At 40.2% G+C, this 23,057-nt stretch overlaps 1 protein-coding gene and 1 pseudogene across 1 annotated transcript; both read left to right on the top strand.

Moving 5' to 3' along the window:
* LOC124862635 overlaps positions 1-3,100 on the top strand; it is a 64,766-nt pseudogene extending 61,666 nt beyond the window's left edge.
* An 8,878-nt stretch (positions 3,101-11,978) lies between these two features.
* LOC124862634 (pheromone-processing carboxypeptidase KEX1-like) lies at positions 11,979-22,858 on the top strand. The gene is given in 7 exon segments (XM_047356680.1): positions 11,979-13,521; positions 13,523-13,631; positions 17,805-17,869; positions 18,008-18,076; positions 19,258-19,309; positions 20,379-20,415; positions 20,576-22,858. Coding segments are annotated over 7 exon segments (684 nt in total). The 5' UTR covers positions 11,979-13,209; the 3' UTR covers positions 20,616-22,858.
* Positions 22,859-23,057: the final 199 nt, after the last annotated feature.

The following is a 23,057-nucleotide window of genomic DNA, read 5'->3' as shown; positions in this document are numbered from 1 at the left end:
AGGCATACTGAACCAGCATGGCTACCACAGCATCTTGCAGCGGCATGCTGTTCCATCCGGTTTGCGTTTAGTTGGACCATCATTTATTTTTCAACAGGACAATGATTCCAAACACACCTCCAGGCTGTGTAAGGGCTATTTGACCAAGAAGGAGAGTGATGGAGTGCTGCGCCTGATGACCTGGCCTCCTCAGTCACTGGACCTGAACCCAATCGAGATGGTTTGGGGTGAGCTTGACTGCAGAGTGAAGGCAAAAGGGCCAACAAGTGCTAAGCATCTCTGGGAACTCCTTCAAGACTGTTGGAAAACCATTTCAGGTGACTACCTCTTGAAGCTCATCAACAGAATACCAGAGTGTACGGAGCAGTAATCAAAGCAAAAGGTGGCTACTTTGAAGAACCTAGAATATAAGACATATTTTCAGTTGTTTCACACTTTTTTGTTCAGTAATAATTCCACATGTGTTAATTCATAGTTTTGATGCCTTCAGTGTGAAGCTACAATATTCAGTCATGAAATAGAGAAAACTCTTTGAATGAGAAGTTGTGTCCAAACCTTTGGTCTGTACTGTATATATATATATATATATATATATATATATATATATATATATATATATATAGATATATAGCACATTCAGTCTAAGTGCTATGTGACCAGCTGGCCGGGGGATTAAAAAGAGCACAAACAACTGCAGAAACAGCCAGTAACATTCTAGCAACAAATTATTATTTTAATGCCTTTTAAATAATACAAATGGCAAATGGACATCTTTTGCTCACAGAGCATAAGAAGACATCTGTTACTCATATTTTGTGTATTCCTCTAAGTCTTTAGCATGGTCTTCCACTTAACAGTTCATTTGGTCCCAGAACTGAGTAATTTTTTTAAAGCTCATGTCTGTGAAAATCTTTTTCTTTCAGGATTTACAAGAATGCCTATAAGGTGAAAGTGTATTGGTAAACCTTATTAAATGAACTAAATTAACAGAAAAAACAACAACAATCTGAGAATCTTACAGAGGCGAATAATACAAAGCAAAGTAATGAACAATATTCAGTAAAGGGGCACCGAGTGGCTCAGTAGTAGAGCAGGTGTACCACAGCAGGAGGTTCTAGTCCTTGGTGAAGCTGTTCTGAGTTCAGTTCGTGAGCCATGTCTTCCCCTTCTCTTTGTGCTTTAAGTGACCCTTCTCTGCAATTCTTCCTGTTAAGCTACGAATAAATAAAGGCCAACAGTGCCTCAAAAACCCAAAAAATAAAAATAAATCATAAGGTCAGGGCATCTTATCAACAAACAGATGGTAGCTCAGAGTGGGAGTATGTGAGGAGAAGCAGGGTCTGGAACTATGAAATGAAAATAAATGTTAGGTTTTTGGAAAAAAAAATTTTTATTTAATTTGTGATGTAATTCAGGCATTAATAACTGCTTTGGAAAGGTCCAAAGCTAACCAGGGCTGTGGAGCACATTGTGTGTGGTCAGATGGAGAAGAGGTAAGAGAATAAGAGCGACTGAAGAAAGAGAAGCATCAAAACCGATCATGTAAAGAAAAAATCAAATGAAATCTGAAAAAAAATCATAGCTGAATACTGTTTTTGCAGTAAGAGAGAGGAGATTCTGATGCAGCTGAAAGCAGAAAGTGAGAGACATACAAGACTTTGAAGTACAAGAAAATCTATTTAAGATAAACTGATTTTTGTGCTGTGTTGTGTTTCTGCAGGGTGGACAGTGTTCTGAAGCAGATGACAGAAATCCGAAACCACGACCAAAGGCTGCGTCTACTTGAGACACAGGTCAGCAACACCTACATATACTTTTATGTCTTGCACAAGTTTCCATAGTTTCACAAGTCTTGATCAGATAGTTGTAACACAATGGAATTGGTGTGTGTGGTGTGTTTCTGTGCAGCTGTCAGTTCTGCCTTTTTAGCACTCATCCATCTCTATCATGAATCAATCTCTTCCCCAGTTGCAGTACTGCTGCAGCGCCCTCTCCTGGATGACTGAAGCTCTATCTCAAAGTAATGTGGTCGGTAACATCCGGCCTCCTCCACTCCAATAGAATAGAATAGAAGGTAAATTAAAGCACTTTTTTTTTTTATTGTTTTGTCTTTACTGTATTGATGTACAGTTTTTCTTTTGTACAGCACGTTGTCATCTATGTCTTGAAAGGTTGTATATAAATGAGGTTTCACCTAATTACTCTTTTAATTTTTTTTATTTGTCATTTTGTTGTAGATGTTGCACCACTGCTTCCAAGTTGATCCTCAGAATCACATACATGCACATGCAGAATGACATTTCTGTCATAGGCATTTAACATCTCTGGACCACCTCTGAACACAACAACCTCTTGATTAGCCTTAGCCTCCTGGCTAAATTTAAACGTCTACTTAAACACTAAAAGGCTTGTTTTGAACACCACAGTCATGGGTCAATGATGTATACTTTTTTAAAGACAGTTCAGTCAAGACATTGATGATATTTAGTTTTCTGTTTTTACAGGGGTGTTTGATATGAGGCATTTCTTATGAGAACATCAATATTTTCTCTTTTTTTGTTTGTTTTTAGAGCTAGAATCTGCCAGAGTCTGAAGGTCCATTCCTCCCAGTGCGGGTCTCTGGTTATTGGGGAGCAGCTTTAGCCAGCTTTAGCCTTTTCTCTTACCAAACACTACCTTGAATAAATATAGAATTCCTGGCCTTGTCAAGATCACACTAAGTGCTGTCTGAATTCATTGGTGCTTCACCTAAGGATTTCCTGTACATAATGGAAATTACTTGAATGTTAAAAGTCTTTCTGAACTTTTTTCTTTCTTACTCTATGTACCCCATAATGACAAATACAAAAAAAGGAATAGCTGACTTGTTTCTACACAATATCTTAAGACTCTAATAGACTGAAACCTGAAGCAATCAAGATGTGCCACGATGTGGAGGTATTTGGGTTTTGATTTTTATTTGACTGTGTATTTTGATCATACCCCTGTTATGTTTTTCAGATAGTGCCTTCTTCAGCTAATTTCCCTATGCTTTTCATTACTAGGTGTTTTTCTTGTTAGCTCATTCTTTTGTTTTGTTCTTCATCATTTTAGATTTAGATATTTTTCTGTTAGATATCTGTTAGCGGTGGTGCTCCACCATGTAAAGAGGCTCCAGCCCTCGAAACAGCGGTCCCCTGGTTCGAGTCCCAGACACAACAACCTGTGCAGGGCTGGAACCTTTCTGCCTGATTTCAGGACGGTTGAATGCTGTAGGTCACCGACTCGATGCAATCTGCTGGGTTTCCCTAGATAGACAATTTTCAACACATTTGAATAATATACTGTATTTCACTAAATTTTTTGATAATTAGGATCAATTTAAATGTATGTTCCTGACTTGAAATCTGTATGATTTGATTGAATTGACTTTTTAAACTGCCTTGAGATTTCATGTGTTATGAATTGGCGCTATATAAATAACTCAAATGAAATGAAATTGTCATCATAAGATGACAAGATCAAGTCCATTAGTGCAGCAAAACAAATATTTAAAAAAAGATGTTAGATATTTTTTCTAGGTTTTTTTGTTTTCTGTTCAGCTTCATTTATGTTTATTAGTCTTCCATCCTCAGCCACAGCCATATGCAATCACTTCAGCCGCCTTAAATAGTACATAGCCTGCACCTGTTTGTTTCCCTGCTGGATTCTTCTGTTTGCCTGCCTGTTTTATGTCCGTAACAATGCCCTTTTTCCTTCTCTCCATGCTCAGATCTCCTTGTGCCTGTGTCTATGTTTTGCATTTTATTAGTATTAAAAACTTCATTTTCGCCAATTTCACTCTGGACTTGGGTGCTTCTTTGCATACATCATGACAAAATCTCCCGGTACCTCTCTACTACTCCACTGCTTCTCTCAGGATCAGCTAAGTTTAAAATCACTTAGAAATTTAGCCATATACAACATTACATAACGCACCTCAAAAAAAGATGGAAACAACCTCAATCCAAGGTAAAATGTAAATATTTCTCTGTCACTTGTAGATTGGACAAGGGATGACTTTCATTCTCACTGAAAATTAAATGGTGGTGGATCAACAGATTAGGCTAATGCCTAACAAGTCATGTGTAATGATCCCTAGACAAGGTGTAGCCAGTCATACATGTCCATTAATAACTCCGTAAATTTGTGCGTAATTGTGGATCAATAGCAACTATGGTACAGTTGGAAGACATCGCCAATGGAGGGATTCGGAGGCACCATTTTTTCACATTGTACTGACCTGCCGAAAGGTGCACGTACTTATGAATGCAAATTTATTTAGTGGTAAATGCGGGTCAATATAGAACATTTGTGTATCTGTCAACACCTGAATCTAAACACCTGTGGGACTGAGTGTGAGACCGCATGTGCTTACAAGGTTTCTCCATAAAAATATGCAATAGTGAGTGTGAGGAGCCACAGAGGAGATCCGAGCCACAGACATCCAAAGGCCCCCCAGAGCAGAGGCCCGACCGAGCCTAGGGCTCCAGGCCCCAGCAAGCAGCCACCAGGAGTGCAGGAGTGAGCGAGCACACACCAAAGCACCCAGCCCCGGATACCTAGAACCACAAGTACACCGGCGGGCAGTGTGGCAGGGAGGGAATAGACCCCTCATTCGATGGGGGTCTAAACTGATCCAGGAGAGGGAGCAGCCCAAGACCCAACCTGACACATAAAACACTCACACCCACGCACCCAACGTAAAGACAAACAACAATGGATGTCGTACACTCACTTACACTCCCCATACATACTCTATACACCCAGGTCCAGGTGCCGATACCCCATAGGGACAACCAGCCCCCGGACCCAGGAGGTGGTCCCATTCCCTCCGGGGGTGGATACAGGCAGACCGCCCCAGCACCTGAACCTGGTCTGGGCTAGCCCGGGCTCGTGCCTGAACCTAAGCAACCCCGGCCCGGACCCCAACCACCCCCATCCTCATCCAGGGAGGGGGCCATGTACAAAAGAGGGGTCTACATGGTCCAAACAAACCCGCCAACCAGAGCCGCCACTGAATAAAATAGTCCCAACCCCCAATGAGTTCCGATCCCAACCCCATGAACCCTCCACCCCCAATGAACCCGACATGAATCTCCCCACTGGCCACCCCCAACCAGGACACAGATATCGAACACATGCCCCCGAACCCAAATGACATGAATCAACCCCCCACAGCACATGGGCACACTCCAAAAGGAGACAGCAACGCCGCGACAGCAAGGCAATGCTGTCCCATCCCCTGCCCACAGGCGCAATAGGGCAGACACCGTCGAGGACCGAGCTCACAACGGAGCCCCCGACCCCACACCAAGATGGGACAAACTTACTCGGCAAGAGGTCCCCATCCAGCGGCAAGTGCTCAATGCCGGCGTCAACCATCCTGCCCCTGCAACCACTCAGACACACCACATCACTGCAACAGAAAACGATAGCCCAGGCAGAAACATTATCCAGCTCAGCTCTACCATCATCGCTCAGACGATCCAGATGCCGGTGACCCCACATCCAAGAAGAGGACACAACCGCCTCACCCGCCTCACCTCACGCAAACTGCAATCCCCACACAACCCCCTAGCCAGCCACCCTGATCCCCCCCCTTACACAACCGCCAGCAGAGCAGTACACCGCCAAGCCCACCCAACCATTCGGCCACCGTCAGCAGCCCCAGCCCATCAGTCCAAGAGAGGGAAACATGCACCAGCAGGCCAACCGCTCCAGGCCAAGCACATCTCATCAGCCGCACCAGTGCAGGCACAAGACATGCTCCACCACCCACCCGCCTGACCGCCAACTGTAGCCCTGCGCCCAGCCAGGGGCAAGAGCCACAGAAGGAAGCATTGAAGGAAGGCCACCACAGCACGTCAAGGACCGGGCACCCCACCAACCCTACACCCAAATCCCAGAGGAGCCCCAGGATGCCGGCCACCCACCCTCACGCACGGCACACCCCACCGCACCAAGCAAGCTGGCCAGCCCCTCCATCAAAGCGAAGCCACATCTCAATCAACACTGCACACTGCCAGGCCTAAGACCCCCTCGCCGGAGCCCGACGCCTCCCCAAACGATGGACCAGGCACCGAAGCCAGGAACCGAGATCCAAGGCAATCCAAACGATCCCGAGAGTGTCGAAAGAGCCAGCCCCAGCACCAGACAACCCCCAAGACCCGAACCTCAACCATAGTCCAGATCCCGACCAGAGGGCACGCTCCTTCTCCCGGCCTCTGACCCCGGACGGCAAACAGCAAAAGAGGGTGGGAAAAGACCCCAAGCCTACCTCCGCCCACTCAAATGTGGTGTTGATGTGTGTTGTTGTAGTGTGCATTTAAAAAGAAAAATGGGTGGGGAATAGGGTCTGCTTGCCCACCAAGAGTGCGGCTCCACCACAGAAAAAGAGCAGACTGACACGGAGTGACATTTTTGTACTCTGTGGCTTTGTGTTTGTTTACCTTTTGCTTAGATGTTTCTATTTTGGTTTTTGTATCATGTTTTCTTTTCTCCCTCTTCCGCCTCCTAGTGTTTACTTCTTAAGTTCTTTTATGGATGTTTTCTTATTACTTTGTATGGTTTATTATTATTATTGTAATTATTATAGTTCTTGGTCTTCCCTGGATTCTCTAGTTTTATTTCTCTTTAGTATGTTTGTGTTTCTTTGTGTTTTATTATTTGTTCCTTTGCACTCTTCTTGTTTACTAGTTTATTTTCTGTTTCCTTTCCAGTTAATTCATTCAGTGTGGTTAGGTTTGTTTACTTTTGTATTCAATTCAATTAAATTCAAAGATACTTTATTGATCCCCGAGGGGAAATTATGATTCCAGTACAACCCATCAAAACATACATCATGACACAAGACAAGGGGGGGACGGCTCACTGAGGCTTTGCTGCCCACTCACAGGCGCTGCCCTTGCTAGATGAGAAAAGAGGCCACATTAGGTAAGTAGAGGGAAAAAATCATATTTCACACTTTATCCTTAGCAGGATACAGTTTGAGATTGCAAAAAACCTCAGCACAAAGAAGCAACAAGTTTACAAAACAACATCATGCTGGGAACGGTGAAGGCGGTGTGAGGGGGTGCATATGTTTATCTTGAGCATGTGTGTGTGTGCAAGTGAGTGTGTGCAAGTAAGTCCATGAAGCACTGTCCCAGAGGCCATTGTCCTTGATGGTACGTTGGAATGTTCATCAACCGGCCACAAAGTTCTGAGCAGGTCCACAGATGTCCTCAGGGAAGGGAGGGTGCAGGGAGCAGAGCGTCATGTTTACATAACTTCCAGGAGATGTTGAAGATAGCCGGCCATCAAGGCCGTGCAGGGGAGCCAGATTCAGAAAAACAATAATTATTTGGGTTAGGCTGACTCTTAACTTTCCATCAGCCTTGAGAGTCTTGCTGGTGCTTCTCAAAGGCGAATCCAAACAGCCAAATTCCTGGTCTTTCGCCAGATCCGAGCGAACAACTTTCTCCAAGATTTATCCCATTTCACCCCTGAGTCCAGGAACCGCAACCTGCCTGCAATCCTGTGTAAGGATCACATCCAGTCTGCGATTCAGCTCACGTAACATCTCAGTCTGAGTGCTGATCGCCCTGAAGATCCCATCATACATACCAGGCAGCCTCACAATTGCCACAACAGCTGCTGACATTCTCCTAATTTCCCGATATGCCAGGTAACCGCTGACTTCCAAAAAGCAGAAATCCTGATATCAAACATCCAATTATATACACATCTTCCACATCCTCGACTGACATTATCGACAAACACAGTCCTCCACTTCTGTCAGGAGTCCATTGTGTATCCAGAGAAAAACGTCCAGCCCGACAAGTTGGGCTCTCCTTCACCCTGTCTTCTCCTCAAGAAAATTTATCAATTGCATTGAGAGACCAGCTGACCAAATCCATAACTCAGAATTTGGAAGATATGCAAAAGAGGCTCCAAAAGAAGACAAGACACAGAGCTGAAGCAGGGCAGATATGGGAGACAGGTTTACTTTATGGGTTCTTTGTTTGTTCTCAGGTTGTTATTGTTGTTCCTATGTTCCCTCTAGTTTCTCTGTTTACTTTAGTCATGATTATTCTAGTTTTCTTATTCCCCATTTGATTATTTATCTTTGTCTATAGGTTTGCTTGGTCTGTGTTTCTGTTTATTGTTTATTAGTTACTTTGCCCTCCTCAGCCTTTGTATTTGTTTCACCTGTTCCTTCTGCTTCCCTGCCTCCTTGTCACACCTGTTCCCTGTTTTCTCTGATTACCTGCCCTTTGTTATCCCTCAGTATATTAGTTGGTTTTGTGTCATTGTTTGTTGCTGGTTCCTTGTGTTTGTCATACCCTGTTCTCAACCCACGTACTTGTGCTGAGTTTGCCATGTTCCTGTAGAACCTCTTGAAAGTTTTTGGATCAGGACTTTGTTTGTATCTGCAGTGCCTTGTTTGTTTTCTTTTGAAAACCTCTGGAAATAAAGCTAAAACCTTTTACAACATGTTGCTGCCCAGCTCTTGTCTGCCCTTTGGTTCGCCCGAAAACCACATTATGACACAGACCAGCTGGCCCAGCACAACCAGAATACACCACACAAAGGAGGGCACATGACCAACATGCCCAACCAGCAGGATCATGATCCGATGCTTGGAATGACCTAACCAATGTCTGGACTTAAATCCAATTCAGCTGGTCATATGTGAAATTCCTCCAACGTGGCTGAATTAAAACATTTCTACAAGGGAGAGTGGATCCACGTTTCTCAATGGAGATGTTAAAGACTTATTGTCAGTTTTCATAAACTCTTCATGTCAATTTCTTGCTGCTAAGAGTGGCACAACTAGTTATAAGGTTTAGGAGGCAATTACTTTTCAACCAGAGGGCCACATTGGTTTGCTTTATCCCCAAATTAATGACATCATTATTTGACAGCTGTTTTTTGTATTTTCTTCAGTTATCTTTATACAAGTTTAATATTTGCTTAATGATCTGAAACATTTAAATCTGTGATGGGCAAACACTTATTCACAGCAATGTAAGCGTCTCTGCAAACTCCACTACATCCTGGACACAAGCTGAAAGCAGTGTTGATCGCGACCACAGGCGACCGCATCGCCCCTCAAGCAAGCCCTGCCGCTCCTGCACGTTGCCACTAGGCGGCACCGAGAACAAGCATCGTTGATACTTTCAGTCAGGCTGAGCTCTGCTCCGGCTAGCAATTTTTAAAATTTAGCATTAGTCACCTTAGTATTGAAGACTTTCTGTTGTGTTTTTAAAATGTCATCTAAAAGTATCTGTTCTTAGATAAAGTTTAAAACATCTACAGACTGCGAAGAAGGATGATTCACCACAAAACTTGGTGACTTTATTCTCAGTGGGTAAAGTAATGTCATAAATTGAGCATGTCTATGTGTTGAACAGTCATCCATAAGGAAGCACACAAAATTTGGAGCAGGTGTGACAATGCAACAGGAAGATATAGTTGTTTGAAATATTCTAGTGGGCCAGCAGATTGATATTCTAATGTAATCTAGTTGTTTGTAGGTCGACAAAGATCATTGATACTGAGTTTGGAGCAAATAAGATCATGCATGTTGGATTTAGAACCTTTCTTGTGTAAATGGCAAGATATCGAAATTTGCCATGCTGCCTCACCCACACATTCCAGCCAACAATCACTGTTCAGAGTATGATTCAACATCACCATGTTCTTTGTCGTCAGACCCAGCTTGAAACTTGTATGAGTCCGAGTATGAAAAGGGGAGATCCACCAGTGAAACGATCTGGAAACTTACCTTTTGGTAAAGGATAAACTCAACCCAGTCAAGCCATACCAAATAGGCGTAACATGGCTACTTTAAAGAGATAAAACCATATACTTGATGATGGGAGAAAACTAGTTTTAACTAACTTTAAAGAAAAGTTCTTAGGGCAGTGTACAAACTACAAAGACTACCATAAAACATACATGAATGTCTTTAACTGTAAGTGTAGACAGGCAGGGTATTCTGAATGACGGGGTGTTAAAATAGTCACCATATCTGTTGCCTAAATTTACTTTTTTGTACCAAAACAAGTTTAAAGATCAATGTTATTGATTGTTAAGTACACTGCTGGGAATGTTCTCCGCTTTAGGCATGCCTTGCTTGTGGTCGTGGTTCTTTGGTTATATCCTAGCAGCACAGTCTGCTAACACTGAATTAAATTAAACATAAATGAAAGTATGAGAGTAAGTGTTGTTTGATTGGGGCCAGCACTATTATAAAGCACTTAGACCCCCCCGAGAACCAGACCCCTTAGGTAACAGTATCTTGGAAAGTGATTACCCTCTTTAGACAGTCCCTACATGGAAAGAGCTTGGGATGAATTTGGCATTGGATTCATTTTGGAGAGGGAAATGAATCCTGCTGGGGACTTTCAGATCTGGTTGATGAATGGGCCGAATGAAGGGCACTCGCTGTCATCTCTTTGCCTCAGCCCACCCTTTCCAACACTTCTGTTTTTTTAGAAACCGATATTTACCTTTTGTGTGTTAATATCTACTTTTTAACCTTACCAACATTTTCCTTTAGATAAATTAGCCAAACAGCCTGATTTATGTCACTTAATATTCTAATCTATGACTAAGATTTTCATTAGCAGACAATAGACAGAATAGGCAGTTAACTAAATGGGCCCTGTGGGTCAGAGTGAGTAGACCCCTGGTCCAAACTAAGAAAGAAAAAATGTCTTTGGCATGTCTCAGCTCTTCTCCACTTTCAGCCACTTTGCAGTCTTCATATTGACCTGATCTCCTCTCTCATTCTGTCCTCAGGCTTGGTCCAACTCAGCTGTTTCTCGCTGCTACTAACATTTCACTTTTAGAAGCTTCAGTATACCAAGCCTGCACCAAAGATTGCACACTTGGTGATTATATGCTATTTAAAGCTAAAATTATGACTGATACTAGTGTTTATGTCAAATGTAATTTTAAACACAAAGTTAAGAGTATTTGTTTAATGCGCTGGGGTGGGCTTGTCCCATTATTGCACAAGAATCTGTCATCAATGACACAAACTGGTCACTACAGCTCAACTGAATTGATGACCGATATTGCTATTTAGCCAACATAAATAGCCATTGCTTAGCTGTTTGTTACACAAAATTACTGTCTGACAAGCTTTGTTCATGTCATTTTTATACTGACCCGCTTTCTTAAAACTTTTGTTTTTGTTTTATCTCACCACAAAAGTGACTTCTTTGTTATGGATCATAAACTTACCTAAACTTAATCCTTCCTGACAAAATAATTTAAACACATCAAAAAACAAAATAATACATCAGGCAGAAATTTTGTGTTTGTTTCAATCAAAATGCTAAACAACAAATATCTGTTTTCTTTAGCATCATTGTTTCAACAGTGTGCAAACAAAATAGAGAGATGTTTCTTAATTTTTGTTATGAAGGATAAGGAGGTGTCTCAGATGTTCCTGTCACCAGCCTCCTTTTCCCTGCATGTGGAGTTGAGAATTGACTGAGGGTGGTTGAAGCTGTGTTGCTGTCAGACAGAGCCAAGCAGGCTCACGTTACACTGACTCTAACAGTGTGTGGTTTTAAATAGAGCAGTTTTCAACTCCTCCCTTACAAATCATTCTATTTTGGGGATAGCATGTTGGAGGTGGAGCAAAAAAAAGCAGAGTAGTTGCAGATCAGTGTCTTTCCTTGGCCATGAAGCTTGGTGGTGCATATGCATTGGCTTTGTCAGCAGATTCTGAAATTCTGAATTTGTGAGACATTGTTTATTAAAACAGGTTTAGCAAATGTTACAATATCCCACTCTACCCTAAAACTGATTCTTAGGATCTTTATAAGCTAACAGTGTCAGGCCTCAGTGGAAGTGCCAAGATGCTGAGATGTTCATTACACTTAATGATAACATTACATAACAATGTTATAATTTACACAGGGTAACGAAAGGTCCAAGAGTCATTAAAAGCGAATGGATTTATTCCCTTAGAACCATGGATGTGCTTACGGCTGTCTTCCCATTAAATCATAAAAAGGCTCTGGCCCATGGCTCTAGGAATCGAGTTGTATAGGGCTCCTATGTTGAACACTGATGGGATTTAGTAATCGATTGCTGTTACAGGCAGTAAGGTAACCTTTATGAAATAAGATAAACGACTATTGGGTCAGAATAAACAAACATAGCCTTTATTATATCTCCTTACAATTGCTGGGATTGTGTTTGACTCCATTTTTATTGGCATCCAGCCTCTTAGAAACTTAAACAGAAGAAATCCAAGAAATTGTGTCCTGAAAGGTGACCTTGAAAATGTACAAATGAACAAACTGTAACAACCTCTGACAAGAACGTATAGAGATATCTAACCCTTGAACACAGCAAGGGTCCCACATAATGACCTTCTCCTTTCCAGTTTTTTTACAAGAAAAAGTTGTTGGAGAACCAAACTAAAACTTGAGGTTACACAGTATCAGCTTGTGAGGTGTACAACTATATTTTCATTTATCCTTTCTTCTAAACTGGTAATGCTTCCTCTTGCAGCATGGTGATCTTCACCTAAACCTACTTTAATAATGCAGCTCTCTTCAGTAAAACCTGAACATTTGATCTTGTTCATTTGATAAGTGGACCAAGTGTGGTCCACTTATTTCTTATACCCCCCCTTGAACCACTCCCTCTTTCCCTGGTATCTTTACTTAGGGATAGCACAGGCCTGCCCACCAGCATTTGCCCCTGTCAGTCAGTCTGACTGCCCCCCTTCATCTCAGCTTACCTCTTTTTCTGTCGCTCTCACATTAGTCCTGTCTGTGCCTCCACCATCGACCAGTTACTGACGGCTCTCCGTTCAGAGTATTACAGCAGTCTTAATTCATCTTATGTGCTACACTGGAGTAAAAGACAAAGTCTTAAAGTGGCTCCAGATTCAAGGCTAGGCCACCAGCTTTCTCTGGGATATTCTTTCCAGGACATTGTTGCAAGTATCTAGGTTTCAGCTGGGACTATAATCTCTGGACAGAACCTTGCTTGTTGGATGCTCATTGCTTGGGTTCATTACCAACTGTCCTGTTGTATTACTGTATAGCTCTGAGTGGGGTTTAATCTTTCAGGCTGAGCGTGTTGTGGGCAGATAGGCACAGAAGCTGCAGTGCTGGACTCCTGCAGTGATTCCAGGTTATTTTCACCTTAGTTGACTAAACCTTGGCTGCTAACATGGCCTCATTAAGAAGTTTGATCCTCGCAATGCTGCTTGCACTGCTCTGCTCCTTCCACACACCACTGGCACCCTCTGCAAAGGCCCAAGATCTGCCATTCCAGTCTGAGGAGGGTCTGATGGCTGATGATGATGATGATGACAACGGCAACGACGATGATGATGATGACGATGATGATGAAGATGACGACGATAACGACGACGATGATGACGACGATGATGATGATGACGACGGTGATAACGACGACGATGATGACAATGATGACGACGACGATGATGACAATGATGACGACGATGACGACGACGATGATTGACGACGATGATGATGACGACGATGATGATGACGACGATGATGACGATGACGATGATGATGACGACGATGATGATGATGACGACGATGATGACGATGATGATCATGAAGGTCAGTCTGTATAGATGCAGATGTTTGTGTTGTCACATGCCTTTGTGTTTTGGCTTACATGCAGCCCATTGACCTGCAGCACACTGAAAACTGGGTGTAGCTGGAGCATCAGCCACTGCTGACTTCTGAATTTATTCTACTGTTTTTCCTGGCAAGCTTTACTAGCTTGTCAAATTTCAGGTCCTGATAAAGACATTTTACCCAAATGCATCGTCATATTGAAAGTTAGAATATCAGCAATGGCTCATGTTACAGCCGGTGATGTGATCACATTCAACTGTTTCCCAGTATGCTACAGGACTGATAGCAAAAGGGGAGTGGCTAAGACCAACAGTAGCCACTCCCCTTTCCATAACATTCCTACAACCTCATCATCTCTTTGTCAATATGTATTATCTAATGTCTCAGAGCTCATTGGTAATCAGTCCCTCCTCCACCCCTTTCAGCTGTCCATTTTCCTTGCTGTCTCTGACACTGTTCTTTTTCCCTGCTTAACCAGAGTTATGAGCAGTCTGGGGAAATTGAACTGGCCCATCTGAAGTCCAACTGTCCGAGGTCCTTCGTACAGTACACTAGATATGAACTTGGGGACTGCAGAAGCAATGATTTGAGAGAGAGAGAAAAAACCAAAAACCAATTCCACTCAAGCCAAGGCCATCTTGGAATTCAGTCATTGGGGTCACTAGTCTGAGATCTTTTGATTTGTGTTTCATTTGAAAACATGGTTCGTCCACTGGGATCTTCCTTTCTCTTTTGTTTTGGATCAGACTGACATGTATCTTTTTATGAACCTGCAGAGAAAGAAAGAGAGACAGTGATATTGGGAGTGTGGGGGGGCGAGGTGCCAGACAAACAGACAGAGGGAGACTAAACGCGAGGGGAGGTGCAGGAGGGCCAATACCTAAATTCATTATTTACAAGCTTTAATTACCGTCAGATTTTAAAGTTTCTCTCTTTCCCCATATCTCGTGGTCTCTTTCTTTCTCTGTGGAGCATTTATGCCATTGACCGTTGAGGAGGCAGGTAATGCACTGATTTTTATTTTTAACTTTGCTGTGCATACATGTGAAACTGCTAAGAGCAGGAAACAAGAACTTTTGCTCATGTGTCTGTGTTCACTGTTATGGCGTACCTCATTTCATTTTCTAAAATGATGATTTTCAGAATCCAGGCTTTCAATGCACATTTCAGCTTTTTGTTTTTACAGTAAAATGCTTTAACCCCTTTGTTATTAGGAGAATATTTAACAAAGATTTATCTGAATCAAAATATGAAGGATAAGTTAGCTCAGCATTTAAATTTATCTGTTGTAAAATGTTACCTCAGTATCTTTGCTGATGAGTTTTCAGGGAACGAGTGTTTGGGAAAAGAGAGAAACAGCTGTTCTTTTTTTATCAAATTGTAAAGAGATGTAAGGGTTATCTGCTTTTTCTCTCGTTGTTTGGTAAAAAATTTGTGAAATATCATGTGTATAACATGACTGTCCATATTTCTTTAGCTCTGCATTTATTCATTCAATAAATCAAATTATCACAAACTGCTTCAGCGCAAATCTGTTATCAAATGGTGGGGGCTTTGAATTTGGGCTGCACAGCTGCATGGAGAGCATGATTCATCCCAGATCTGAACAAAAATCTGTTTTGTGATATCTATGTGAGGATCAGGCCCACGGACCCTGGCTACCTGAGTCAGTGAGTATCTGTTTTGACAATAATCTTTTAGAAATGAGCTGTAAATGCATCGTTCTGGAGGGTCCAGGAGGTCTAAATCTAGTGGAAAAGCAGATGATGGATGGTGCTTAATGTCCCTTTATATTGCATGCTGATAATATGGAATAACTAATTAACAAATGCATGGTCAAAAAGAACAAAACAATCTTAATTTATTTCCTCTCTGTGCTTAACCAAACAGAAACACACACACTATCATTCATCATTTCAGAACTAGTACCTATTCCAGTTTGTTTACCAATTAAACATTTTACTTAAAGGTAACTCAGATTTAACAAATGTGTAAACTTTGTATGGACTTGATGAAGAGTGATTAAACATTTAAGCAACTAGAAATTTTATATGACAAGTAAGCACCTTAAGCTATTTTGTTTGATCCATTTCTAAACCAGTTTTTTGCAATGAGGATCCTAGTCCTTCTGAAACACCAAACTGTATCCGAGCTGTAACCATTCAACTCAAACTGTCACCCTCAAATGAAAGGAATTTGTTCAGGGTGTTCAAGAATAACCTATGAACCACAATGGCACAAGCTTCTAATAAACAGGAAAGTTAAACTTTACACTAACATGAAGTTGGTATATTATAATGATTATATTATTTAATATTTAATTAAATTATAATTTTGGTGTGTTAAGTGTTGTCCTGTGAATACCAGCCCAATAAGGCAATGGTATTAGGACAATAGAGAAAAGGGTGAATCAAGCTCTGGCGTTACTAGGCAGCAAAACTATCCACATACATGAAATAAATTCACCCAGTTTCTTAAATTACAGTACGGTGCAAATGTTTAGGCAGGTGTTTTTCACTGCTGTAAAAAAAGAATGCTTTCAAAAATGGAAAAGTCAATCATTCATTTTTTGTCAATTAACAAAATGCAGTGAATGAACAAAAGAGACATCTAAATCAAATCAATATTTGGTGTGACCAGCCTTTGCCTTCAAAACAGCATCAGTTCTCCTAGGTACATTTGCACACAGTTTTTGAAGGAACTCGGCTGGTAGGTTGTTCCAAACATCTTGGAGAACTAACCACAGATCTTCTGTGGATGTAGACTTTCTCACATCCTTCTGTCTCTTCATATAATCCCAAACACACTCCATGATGTTGAGATCAGGGCTCTGTGGGGCCATACCATCACTTCCAGTAAGTCTTGTTCTTCTTTATTCTGCAGGTAGTTCTTAATGACTTTGGCTGCATGTTTAAGTTTGCTCACTTAGCATTTTGTAAATAGATAAAAATAAACAATCATCATTTATATTTCTGAAAGCATTCCTTGTTTACAGCATTTTTTCACACCTGCCAAAAACGTTTGCACAGTACTGTATAATAATGTATTAACAAAAATAATGAAACTAAAAGTCAAACATATTCCAATTAACAAACTCTTTACCATACTAGAACAATTCAACTAAACCAACCAGGTGAATTGAAACAATCAAGAAATTAATGAACTATATACAAATGAGGAACAAGGGAATCAATACAAATGATTAAAAATCATGACCGATAAATTGATGCAATATTACCATTCAGTGTTATTTATATTTGAGAACCAAGGAGTATCTTGAGGAACCTGAAAATGAGGTTAAGATAGTCTTAGGATTAACTCAGAACAATAATCCAAACCATTTACAATGCAATATCAGATAAAACTAAAATAATATTTTAATAATTTGCTGAATAAAAACAACCTTCTTAATTCTCAATGTTGTTTAATTAGCTATCTTTATCTAGTAAAATAATATTTAAGGAAATATTATCTGGAATGGGAACCAACCTTTCTGAATTAATTATTCTTAATTGTGTTTAATTAGCTATCACATTTAAAAATGGACTCCTAAATTGGCGACAAGGAACGTCTATGGGCTCATAAGATGGCAGCGAGTCGCGTGTACACCTCTGACCTGACTGGCGCTAGCCGTTAGCTTCAGTTAACAAAGGAAAGCATATAGCTTCTTTAAAGTCAAACATGTACCTTTACAATACCATTTATACGATAAGGATTAAAACGCAGGGGCGTTGACAGCGCATTATGGCCGCATTATGGCCGTCCATGCTTAAAACCGTCGTCTTCAAAAACAGCCCCTTTAAGAAATTTCTCGTTGCTCACATGAACAAGACAAATGTCTTCTGACATTTAGCTAAGGACCATTAAACCAAATATTAGTGGGCTTTTCTATATTTGAGCCTGTATGTACAATTTGGATGAAAGAAAATATACAATAAAGGTGAGATTAAGTACCCAGTTAATGTTTTTAAAATTCAGTAAAGTTGTATGTTGTGTTGGTCGATTAGGTAAAAAGAAGATCTCAAATAAATCATCATGCTCACAATTTATCTTACTTCATGCTGAAGTTGATAAATTTTGATGAGTGTTTAGGGTCTGAAATAAGTATTTCTTTCTTAAACTCTGAAGTCAAATGTTTATTTCTGTTTTCAGATGATGATGAGGAGGAGCATGCTTATCAAAAAGGCTCTCTGTGCTCATTTTGTGAATTCTGTGAGGTATGTCCAAATGAAAAAAATTATGTGAACATAGTAGAACAAAAAATAAACATCCAACAAAGGAAATATTTTTTTGTTGTAGAATTCAGGGCAACCCTGCAAGTGAGATTTCTTTGTAACTGCTGATCTTTCTTCCAGCACTGTGACAGCTGTGATAAATGTCCCTGTGAAGAAGGAGACAAGTCTGAACACTGTGATGACTGCAAGGTGAGAAGACAGGCGTGTGACATTTGACCTTTGCCTATGAACTTTGGTTTTTTAAAAGCCAGACACTGATAACTTAAATTACAATACCTCTTACCAGGAACTATACAAGTACACATTCGTATTCAGCCTTTAATAGAAGCTGAGGCTCAATCAGACTAATAAAAGCATGACTAAACAATTTCCATCACATTTTCTCGAAAGTTGATTCCTCCCAAATATGTCAGATTTACAGTGATTTACATAAGTTTGTCATATCCTTTGAACTTTTTAATGTTTTGTCATGTTAAAAGCACAATGTTCAGTGTATTCAAAAGGATTATATGTGATAGTCCAACAGAAAGTAGTGCACAACTGTTAAGGGGAAATAAAGAAATATAAGGTTGTCAAACATTATAACATAGAAAAATCCGCAGTAGCACCTTCACCTTTTTTTACTTACTAGTTAGGAGACTAGATATTTGTTCTTTTCAGGCACTAGCCACCTTTATTGTCTCCCATTTTTTAACCTAGGTTCACAGGAAATAGGGTGGAAAGAGCAGGGGTATGCAGTTAATATTCACAGGCTGGGATTTGACCAGACAACAGCCTCCAATGAGAACTAAGGCCTCCGTACATGGGTCGCGTGCGTAACCCACTGCACTACCAGCACTCCGCCTGATAGGAAACTTCTTAACGTTATCGGTTGCACTGTTATCTGAGTAAAGGGAATTGAAAACATATGCGTACTATATTTCTAGGCTTCTCATTTATAAAATATTAATTGGTTCCACTTTACAATCATGCACTACTTTGTGTTGGCCTTTCACCTAAAATACCAGTAAAGTTAAACTGAAATTTTTTGTGGCATGACAAAATGTGTCATGTTCAGGGGCTATTTATGATTTTGCAATACTCTTTACCTTATAGTGTGCAGGTATTCCTAGTTGTTGTTAATAATGAATGTTCTACAGATTAACAAATAATTAATTAACAAATAAACAAAGATAGCTTCAGAGAAGAACAAATGACAGCAGGACTGCGCCACCCAACAGATAACTTAGTAACCAGTTAACTATGTAAGTTTCCAATGTATGTCTTTCTGGGAAGAAACTGGGACACCAGAAGAAAATCCAAACAAACAGAGCAAAAACAATTGATAGCCATTGCACATTCACTCATCTGTCTGTTCTTTTTGTCCACAGATGTGCACTTACTGCAATGTGTGTCCTCTTTGTGAAACAGTTTGCAAGCCTGGTGAGTATCACAGAAAAATGTGTTTTCTGCTTATTTTACCCAAAACAGCTCTACAACAGTACAGAAAGCTTTCATTTGATTATGTGTTAGAGTTTAATCCACACAGGTTCAGATTTATACAAAGAGGCTCAAATATACATTAACCTCCTCTAAATTCTGGATGCAAGTAGCAGAGAAACTGTAGTCTTTTTATAGGTATGAACAAGCTTCTGGTATTATTCTGGCTGGATTTCTGACCACCCTTCTTACCAGAATCAATAGAAGTAATTTAAAATAAATTGTTTTCTGTTTGGATTATTGTCTTGTTGGAACACCCAACTGGTTTCACTCATCTGACCCCCTCAGATGAAAACAAGTTAATTAGGATATTCAATATCAACCCAGGGAAACTAACCAAAACTCAAGTCTATCAGACACTGGAAGATGCTGAGACACCAGCATATCTGTCTACAGTGGGGTGAGTGTGACATCAACCTGGACAGTGCTGCTCTAAAACTCCAAATATGCAGCTGCCCAAATGGACAATACAAATAACTCCTGGAAAAGGATTTGTGCTAAAACAAGACAAAAATGTAGCTCTTTCATCACAATGTCAAGAACAATGTTTGGAGGAGACAAGGCAAGGCTTTCAAACCTGAAAACACCAAACCAGCTGTAGGAGTTGGTACTATCATGCTGGAGGGCTGTACTGGTGCACTGCACAGTGACTTCTTTAACTTAGTTTGTTTCACTGATAGACATGGCTCTTCAACTTTACCTTAAATACCTCACTTAGTGCTTAAAAACACAACTTCCAGATGGTGTGTTTGGGATCAGGACAATAATTATAAACATACATTCACGTTGGGTTTGGAATGGATAAAGCAGGTTAAAATGAAGCTTCTAGAATGGCTCAAACCTAAGCTATTATCATTAAAAGTCCAAAATTAATATGACAATCATGTAAATAATTGCACTGTAAAATATTTTACTTTTATAGGTCTGCATGTTACCCAATGCTGTCTGATCAGAATTATTACATTTCCTGTTGATTCTTCACTTCACCTATCTTTATCCTTTTTTACTCCAGGGGGATTTGTTGATGAAGTAACTGGATCAATTTACAAGTAAGTCTTATTGACAGTCACAGCAGATATAAAGTACTCCCTCAACATCATTCTAGGTTTTTAACTAATAAATGATCTGGTGTTTGCTTTTTACCCTCACTGTAGACTGTAGGCGCATTTATAACCTGCAGCCAATTAACCCTTATCTCTGCATCCACAGGACTGTTGCTGATGTCTTTGATGATGATGATGACAACTGAATCCAATCATATGTTGCCACCATGTGGCCAAACTAACACATTTCTCCTTCACTTTCTTCTTGACTACCCTACACATTTGAATAATTATAACTGAACAAAAACTGCAAGAGAAGCATTTATATAAATGTGTTTAATGTTGTTATCTGACAAGTTATACATTTAGAATATTACAGTTAAGTTTACACTGGATTATATTCAATAAAAAGGGATATATAATTCAGCGATCATTGAATTGGATTTTAAAACATTGAATGTAACCTACCTTTATATTTTGTCAGATTACACCAACAAATTTCAATGTATTTAATTGGGATTTACATGATGGACCAATACAAAGAGAGACATAATTGTGAAGTGCAAGGCAAATTATGGTTTTCAAAAGTTTGAACAAATAAAGAAAGGCACATTTCCATACAGCTCCAGCTACAGGTTTTTGGGAATTTATCTCCAGCAGTTTTAAACATCTACAGACTAAAATATTTGCCCATTCTTTTTTACAGAACAGCTCAAGGTCAGTCAGATTGAATGGAGAACATGTATGAACATTGGGTTTCAGTGGTGCCGCTGATTTTCAGTTGAACTTAGGTCTGGACTTTGACTAGGCCATTCTTACACATGGATATGCTTTGATTTAAACCATCTCATTATATCTCTGGCTGTATGTTTAGGGTGGCTGTCCTGCTGGAAGGTGAACCTCTAGTCTTTAGCAGGTTGTCTTCCAGATATTTTGTCCTGGATTTAGCTCTATCCATCAACTTCACATTAACTCTGACCTGCTTCTCTGTTCATATTGAACCATGATGCTGCCACCATGATGTGTAACCCTGGGGATGGTGTGTTTAGGGTGCAATTTCATTTTCACCCACATATAGAATTTTGCAAATAGACCAAAAAGTTCAATGTTGATCTCGTCTGTCCACATGTTTGCTCTGCTCTTAAATGGGCTGTGGGAAACTTTTACCGCAATCCCTTCTGGTTTTCTGTCAACAACACTTCATAAAGGAAAGATTTGTGGAACATGACTAATGGTTGGGGAGTCTTCCTCCTGAGCTGTGGATCTCTGCAGCTCATCCAGAGTTAACAGCGGCCTCTTGGTTGCTTCTCTGATTAATGCTCTTCTTGCCCTGCCTGTCAGTGTAAAACAGAATAGGATTGAACTGAAATATCTTTTATAGTCCCTCAGTGGGGACATTTCGGTGTACTAGCAGCAAGGTGAGAGGCAAATGGAAGCATGCAGATCCACACAAAGGTAGAATATAATCACAAAAAATAAGAAATAAAAGACTGTACAGTAAGGGCAAATTTACAGCACAAGATAAAAAGTGTAGGTGGACGTTCATGTTTTGGTAGGTCTGCAGTTCGTCCATCCTCTCTCCATGTTCAGATTATGATTGAAAAGAGCTCTGTGAGATGTCCAAAGCTTGGGATTAAGTTTTAGAACCTAACCCTGCTTTAAACTTCTCTACAACTTTATCCCAGACCTGTCTGCTGTGTTCTCTCTAATGTTCTCTAAAAAACCTTGGAGGTATAAACAGGATTTTATTTGTATAAGCATTTGAAAAAAGTATACCACTCTCCTTCAACATTTCAAATATGCACTACTTTGTGGTGGTCTACCACATAACTGCTCCCCAAAACTACACTTAAGTTTTTGGATGTAATGAGACAAAATATAGCAAAGTTCACAGGGATTTAAAGATTTTTAATAGGCACTGCAAGCTGTATTTGCACATATATATCTATATTAATAGATATGCAGATATATATATTTGTATCCTTTCTGGGATATGGAACCATATCCCAGAAAGGATACAATAATTTTGTACAACCTAAGTCTAACGCTTTTCTTAACCATAAACAGTCCATTTCCAACCCCAGCCATAAGCAAACCTCGATTGCACCCAACTTTTTTCAATAAACCTGAAATTATGTTCCACAACATCCGGACAACCAGTCTTGATCAGGTTGCTTGATTACACCATGTATGCAATCCCTCACAAACACACACACACCAAAGAGCCACTTTACGGCCTACTAGTGCAATCAAAACAACAAACATGCCCTCAAATACTGACACTGACTTTACACAACATTTGTAAAGTGTTTATAACACTGGTTTTGTATTTGCACTGTCAATCAGTAAATTAATATCAACACTGGTTTGTCAGCATTGCCTGAAGAACCCAGAGTAACCCAAAGATGGAGAATGGTTCTAAATAAATTAACTTTTTATTACTCCCTGAGGACAAGGTGTTCTTGTTTATTGTTCCTTTCAACTTTTAGTGTTTCTAATTTTATAAGTTATCTAACCTTACAGTATGAGAGCTTTAAAAAAAATTCTAAATATACAGTGGATGGATGCCGTTGGAGGCCCAAATCCTGACAGAACTGCTAAAATTCTTATGCATCTGGTAACATCAACAAATATGGCCCCACAAACAA

The sequence above is a fragment of the Girardinichthys multiradiatus genome, chromosome X (genome assembly GCF_021462225.1).
Source record: "Girardinichthys multiradiatus isolate DD_20200921_A chromosome X, DD_fGirMul_XY1, whole genome shotgun sequence".
NCBI classification, from domain to species: domain Eukaryota; kingdom Metazoa; phylum Chordata; class Actinopteri; order Cyprinodontiformes; family Goodeidae; genus Girardinichthys; species Girardinichthys multiradiatus.
Note: the sequence above shows the minus strand (reverse complement) of the source record. Positions and strands in the feature narration are given on the sequence as shown.